At 41.9% G+C, this 7,189-nt stretch overlaps 1 protein-coding gene across 2 annotated transcripts; it reads left to right on the top strand.

Moving 5' to 3' along the window:
- The first annotated feature begins 223 nt into the window (after window positions 1-223).
- On the top strand, window positions 224-7,126 carry get4 (guided entry of tail-anchored proteins factor 4). 2 transcript variants are annotated; one of them, XM_041066989.1, is made up of 10 exons: window positions 224-411; window positions 1,432-1,510; window positions 1,713-1,794; window positions 2,021-2,170; window positions 2,485-2,623; window positions 3,059-3,199; window positions 3,376-3,451; window positions 4,161-4,233; window positions 4,375-4,502; window positions 4,543-7,126. In XM_041066989.1, the coding sequence occupies exons 1-9, from the start codon at window positions 272-274 to the stop codon at window positions 4,464-4,466; spliced, it is 972 nt and encodes a 323-aa protein (XP_040922923.1). In that variant the 5' UTR covers window positions 224-271; the 3' UTR covers window positions 4,467-4,502; window positions 4,543-7,126. The 2 variants fall into 2 exon arrangements, with proteins under 2 accessions (XP_040922923.1, XP_040922922.1); XM_041066988.1 differs by having other exon boundaries at window positions 4,375-7,126.
- The last annotated feature ends 63 nt before the right edge of the window (window positions 7,127-7,189 follow it).

Raw genomic sequence — 7,189 nt, 5'->3', positions numbered from 1 at the left:
AGAGACCGCTGAAACAAACCTCATGAAACAACATCACCACTACACTCTATTAACTTCCCAGAGGTTTATTTCCCCTGCTCTTAACCTTAACCCTGGCATTCATAGTGCTTTGCTGGTCACTAGGTTTCATGCCTCTCTTCCCTCATTCTCCCAATAACCAATTGCCTACTACGCTTTGCCGGCTACGGCAAGCGACGAGGGTCTGTTCAGTTTAAGTCTTTCCAGTGTCAACACTTGGACGGAGATAGAGAGCTGCTGCGGAGCAACGACGATGTCGGAGCAGGAGTCTCTGAGGTGCTCCAGTGCCAGAAATCGTGGAGGCGTCCAAAGGGTCGAAGGAAAACTGCGAGCCAGTGTTGAAAAGGGCGATTACTATGAAGCACACCAGATGTACAGGACTTTATTTTTTAGGTAAGACATCGTTTCGTGTTAATTGTCATTTGGCTTTGGGGCCTGTCTGTTCCAGATCATTCTTCTGTCAACCTTGCTACTATACCTCGCCTTTCGTGATTGGTTAAATCTCCCACGGACCCACCCACTCATGTTGTTCCGTCTGTTTGTTTGGACAGCTGTTCTGTCGATCTTACAACGGCTGTTAGCTAGCTACGTGTTTAGCAGCGTAGCCAAAAGCTAATGGTGGCCGAAGCCGTTAGCTGGATTGCCAAAGGAAGACAGTGAGACAGCGGGGTTTTGTGTGTTATTGGTAAACACATTTCTCGCGCAAAATAACAGAATATATGGGCTAACTGCTTTGTCAACCGCTGTCGTCTTTTAAACATGTTTGTTGAAGCTGTCCAGCTGTGTTAGCATTTAGCCAGATAGCCACACACTGTATCGCCGCAGTCTGGACTCTAGAGGGTAGACATGTTTTTACTTAATATATTTATTTTGTCTTTATTTGTAGCTGGCATTTCTGGTTAAATTTGCAGGATCTGGGATAAGACGTCTTAGAATTGGTGTGTTTTCCAGTGTATCCGTTTCTCTTGGGAATATTCACACTCTTTAATTGTGTACATCTACTCCAATACACTATAAAATGTGGATGCTGTTGGGGTAACAAACAGATTACTTGTACTGCCAAACTGGTTGGCTACGTGACTCTGTATATGTTCATATCCAATCCAATTAAAACCAAATCTTCTCCATACCACAGAGTGATTACTGGCTTTCTCCTGCTCATGACTTAAATCTTAATCTCTGAAATCCTGTCACATATGTAAAATACTGCAGCTGTGCTGTGGTCTTTAAGAAAGCTGTTATACTCATTGCAGTGTTCACATTGATACCTTGATGTATATCTCAAGCAAAACCAGTGAGTGTGTCTCAGATTCCAGGAATAGTCTTGAGTTGTGATGCAGACAAAACGTGTCTGTGTCGATAAGCAGATAGTGTCACTTCATGTGTAATGCTGACACTTCTGTTTTTCATCAGGTACATGTCACAGGCAAAACATGCTGAGGCCAGGGAGCTGATGTACAATGGCGCTCTGCTCTTCTTCAGCTATAACCAGGTACATGCAGCACTAGATTTTTGCTAAAAACTCTAAGGTCATGTTAGAAAGCAGTCTTGCAATCTAATTTTAATTTTATTATTCAGTGTTGCTTTTCACTAGTAAAACTGTGCATGTAACAGAAGTTTAACTCATATTCATCTCGCCTTAATCTTGTTACTCACAGCAAAAAACATACAATTTGTTGTGTTTTTGTCTGCAGCAAAACAGTGCAGCAGATCTGTCAATGCTGGTGCTGGAAGTGTTGGAGAAATCTGAGACAAAAGTTGAAGATGAAATATTAGGTGAGTAGCAACCTTGAGCCTTTAAAAGACACTTTTGGTTGGTGCTGTGCTGATCTGCTGGATCACTTTGTGACATCTCTTCTTTGCACAATCATCAATAAAAGCTGCCGCCTTACATTGTCTGGCATTCAGAGGAGCCCGCCTTTCTTGGGGACAGCACAATAGGACTTTTCTGGAAGGGGCTTTCTCTGATGCTGTTGGGGTTGTTTGTGTTTTTGTTGAGCAGAAAGCCTGGCTAAGCTGTTCAGCCTGATGGACCAAAACTCTCCAGAGAGAGTAGCGTTTGTGTCCAGAGCCTTGAAATGGTCCACAGGAGGATCCAGCAAGTTGGGTCACCCAAAACTACACCAACTGCTAGCTGTCACCTTGTGGAAAGGTAATCAGTTTATTATTTAGTTTAGAAAGTGTGGAGAGTAATAAGAAGTGCTTATCACAAGTTATGATAAATATTGAATTTAATCAAATGAAACATGTTGAGAAACTGTAATCATTAAAATAGTCTTAAATCAGTATTTGAGCTTCTTGAAGTAGTCTCATCAATTATCAAATGATCACATCAGGACCCCCATCCTATTTCTCAGCATCTGGCTGGTGTTCGCTGCTCTTAATCCTGTACCAGCTGCCCTGTTACTGAGTGAAAGTTAATATCTTAATAACAGTTTAAATATTGACATTTTTTTGTGTGTTCAGAGCAAAACTACAGCGAGTCTCGTTATCACTTCCTGCATTCGTCTGACGGGGAGGGCTGCGCACAGATGCTGGTGGAGTATTCAGCGTCACGAGGCTTCCGCAGCGAGGTCGACATGTTTGTGGCGCAGGCCGTCCTACAGTAAGTGGAGTGTCACTCTCACTGTCTGAAAACACAAATATGATTATTATTTTTCTTCTTTTACACCGTCACACTGTAAAAGTTGAATGTCTAAGCTCAAACCTGTGAATGAATGCAGGAGTAGTCTGTAATGCCTAGTAAATGTAATCCATAGTCCTTATTCGATTCAAGGTGTAAGTTTTGAATTCAGAATCTGTGTGAAGGAGAGAAAGTGAAGTGGCACCGATGTATTCAACATGTCAGCCTGCGGTCGTATCCATTTTCTATTTGTCAGCAGTTTCATTAAAATGTCTTTGGATATATGGGTATTTGTTGTCCTTTGTGCGTGTCACACTTTCTGCCATGTTTTCTTTCCCATCATCTCCTCTTGTTTTTATTGTCTGTGCCTCTTTCAATTAATGTAATTTCCTTCTCTCAACTCACAACCTCCTCCAGGTTCCTCTGCTTAAAGAACAAAAACAGCGCTTCTGTGGTGTTCAGCACATACACAGAGAAACACCCGTCCATAGAGAAGGGCCCACCCTTCGTCCAGCCTCTACTAAACTTTATCTGGTTTCTGCTGCTGGCAGTGGATGGGTAAGGAAATATATTATATTTAATGCTCAGAAACCCCACTACCTCTTACGGTTGTAATTCTAAGTATCTGATATTATCTTCAGCAGAAGAGAATCAGTAAAAATCAGTAAATGCTTTGTGTTAGTGAAGATAATAATGAGCAGTATTTAAAACTTTTCTTCTCTTTGTTCCTTCAGGGGTAAATTAACAGTTTTCACAGTGTTATGTGAACAATATCAACCTTCTCTGAAGAGGGACCCCATGTATAATGAGGTGAGAGTTAAGATGCTGCTTTACACTCAGTTGTTTCTTCGTGGTTGGTGGAAACCTTTGGACAAGTGTCCCTGGACATCATGGAGGTTATGGTGGTGATGTGGACGAGATGGGTTGTGCGAAAGTAGGTCTGTAAGAGAGAGCTGCAGAAAGCTAGTGATATTTAAAGACCTTCATCCAGTGATTGACTGGCTCCAGGAACGCAGGCAGAAAGGTCATTGGTCAGATATGGTGATGTCAGGATTGTGAATGGAGGGAGGAGTTGGTTCATGAGGGGGCAGCCGTGGCGCAGCAAGTTAAGAGTGCGGCTTTGGACCGACCTGAGATCGGAGGGTGGAGGGTTCGATGGACGCGCCTCCCCTGCCTCTGCGACCATAGCTCCCCGGGCACCTCACTGCAGCGTCTCTAGTGCATGTGCATGCTTGTGTGTGTGTTTTGTTCACTTGGTGTGGTTAAAATACAGAGAGTAATTTTCCCAGGAAGGATCAATAAAGTAATTAAAATTAAAAATTAAAAAAAAAAATTCCTTTTGTGCGTACACCAGTTTTTCCCTCTCATTCGAGAGTTAAAAACATTTTGGAATTTTCTGTGTTCTCACTCGGCATGTTTACATAGCCCATGTCTTCGACTGTAAAGTTGCAGTCAGTCTCATTCACAACCATGTCTCTCTGCCTTCCTCTTCCTTTCGGACACCTTCGTGGCTCCTCAGTATCTCGACAGGATAGGACAGCTTTTCTTTGGCGTTCCACCCAAACAGTCGCCATCATACGGTGGACTGCTAGGTGAGTGCACCATGGCTTTGCCCATTTAACCAACACCTTTTTGAAAAAGAAAACCTCAGTCCAAGGTGAACCATTGTAAGGACTTGATGTTAAGTCACTTTTTTTATGTGAGAATGATGGTCACTCTGTCACATGGTGCAGGAAACCTGCTGAATAGCTTGATGGGGTCGGGCGAGGAGGATGACGGGGCTGAAGAGGCCCAGGAGGACAGCAGCCCCATAGAGCTGGACTGAGCCTGCAGCCCAGGAGAAGGAGAACAAATGAACACACACACACACAAAAAAAAAATGAGAAAGACCACCCCGCCTCCCTTCGTCACCTCGACAGCAGGGATGGGGCGAGGCTCTGGTCTGTGTTTTCAGAGGCGTGCTGTCTCCAGAAACCCCAACCCACCCTGTCAAGTCCAAAATCAGAATAAGAATCAGGCCGCCAAAACATCCCCTGACAGCACTGCCTGGACTGACTGCGCCAAACTGCAAACTCTCCCCGTGTTGAATTATTTTATTTTAATCATTATTTGATTTGTTAGTTTGGGAGTCTTACTCTGGGTTTATCATTCTTAAATAGCAGATAACCAACTGTCCTCTCCCTGTGAAACCCTGCTCCTGATGGGAGTCTCCCAGCAGAGAGGATAGTATCCCAAGTGAAACCCCTCTGCATAATGTTGATCGCATCATTAGAAGAGGGTTTAGTGAACTCACTACAAATATCCAACTGTTCTGTTTGTCATACAGACACACAGGGTTCGATCAGAGCCACGGTGTTGCTGTTGTTGGCATTTTTCAACAGCTTATTCCGTTAAGTCTCTTCTTTCAGTAGTAAATTAAATTGTACTTGTAGCCAGGGCCACCTCTCATCTGTAGTTTGTCCATTGGCTTCATGGACAAAAAAAAAAAAAATAAAAGACACCAGATCTCTGAGTAATTTATTATTAGAGGTCATTGTGCACCTTGAATTTCAACCAAACAAACCTTTTCTGCTCAGTGTCTCCTCTGTGGATCATATTGGTGGCTGTCTTTTTTTTTCTTTTTTTTTAATTCAAGAAAATGGCTACAAACGTAGAGCTGTCTGTATACAAATAGCTCCAGTGTAGAGGTTTCTCTTTTTTAAATGTGCACTTGCTGAACTGCTGCTGAGCTTGCACCATCTCAAAGAGAAACTGTGTTGGAAGATTCAGTTTTGGCCTTGTTACAGTTACAGCCAGAAGTCTTAGAAATTCTGGTTATGAGGCGTTGGAAGCACTTAGGGTCTGCAAAGGCAAATCTAGAGATGAGAGGAGCAAAAGGAGACACTGTGAAAACCCGACTGTTGGAGTGAATCTCGCTTTGCATGTTATAAAACGCTGATATTTAAACCTGCTGCTTACCTGACTATTTCTGGCTAAGTCTTCTGTCTCTTTTTCTGTTCTCTCTTCTTCTTTTTTTTTTTTTTAATTTATGTTAAACAGTTCCTCTTGGAGGTGGATCAGGAGTCCCTCATTAGTTCAGCCTGTGCACAGTACAATAACTGCTGTTTATCAGTGTTAACTTCACGGGCCCACAGAGAACACACTCATTCTGCTTGCTTTCTTTGCTCACATCGTTCAGTCTTCAGCTTCGTTTCGTCCTCGTAGTGACATCAGTCCAGGTCTTGTCGGTTGGCTGTTTTTTTTTTTTTTAGGATTTAAAAAAAAAAAAAAAAAAGACCAAAACCCTAACTGTGCTCCAGATAATCTTGAGGGGTCAAATCCCGCCTGTGAAGTCAGACTTTTTACTAAATACTAGGAAACTAGGAATGTCCACAGGTCTTCCAGTGTAGAATAGTGTTTATTTACTCTTATCTGTGTGGGACTATGGAAGTCCAAAATGGCCAATATTAAATAAAGACATTATGAAATAAATAATCTCATTATCAGTTGAGTAAAGAACCAAGAAACTGTAACATAATTCAATATTTATTATTATTATTGATTATATTATTTAAAACTAATTTTTGTTGCTTCAACATTTTTGTTTTTTTAAAATGAGGTTGCTGAAATACCATTTCCTGATAAGTATGTGTTTTTAATAATTTATTGATTTATGTGACAGGTTATTGGTTCATTTAAATATTTTACTTTTATTTCAGGACTTCAGATTTATTTATTTAATATTGACCATTCTGTCATTCCATACAGGACTGGCTGGCTACATGTCTTAGTGCTACAGAAGGACAGATAGAATAGTGTTGAGTTGTCGGTGTACATGCTCTGCTGTGATTGCTATCTATCTTATGATGTTGAAGACACAAGTGAGAGACAAGTGGTGTGGCAGTCAAGGAGTTAGTTAACAACAGCGGTCATCAGAGAGTGGGGGCAAAAAAATCTAATCTAAAACCTGCAAACAGTGATGACTTAGCAGAATTTTATTTGAATGTTTAAGTCATGAAAAGTCTCAGTTCAGAACCAGGACTCTCTCTGGTGACCAGCTCTTCCTGCAGGCCTCCCCGTTACACCTCTGAGGTCGAAACATCCAAAGGGAGATTCAGGCAAAACTGACTCTCAGGCTCCTCAACAACATTTTCCAAAGACATCAGCAACTAAACGAAACAGTATCACAGAACATGCTCTGCCACGCTTTTTGTCTGACATGTCAGGTGCAGAACGAACAAAACTTTTTACTAACCTGAGAGTCAGTTTTGTCAGAATTCTCCTTTGATTATCGGGCAGTAAAAAAAGGTGTGCGACCAAAGGCCTACTGTGTGTGTGTGTGTGTGTGTGTGCGTGTGTGCGTGTGTGCGTGCGCGCCTGTGTGTGTCAGTGAAAATCATCACAGCTTTTGTATTTGCCTTTTTTTTTTCCTTTGAGAACTAAAGGGGGTGTTGTTTGCCTTTTCAATGATTCACTAATTGAATAAATAAACTACAACGGAGAAGAGTTTGAGAATGTCTTGAGACAAACGCTCCTGTCCTGTCCTTTTTTTCCATTGCATCATATTGT

This window comes from Toxotes jaculatrix, chromosome 21 (genome assembly GCF_017976425.1).
Source record: "Toxotes jaculatrix isolate fToxJac2 chromosome 21, fToxJac2.pri, whole genome shotgun sequence".
Taxonomy (NCBI): domain Eukaryota; kingdom Metazoa; phylum Chordata; class Actinopteri; family Toxotidae; genus Toxotes; species Toxotes jaculatrix.
Note: the sequence above shows the minus strand (reverse complement) of the source record. Positions and strands in the feature narration are given on the sequence as shown.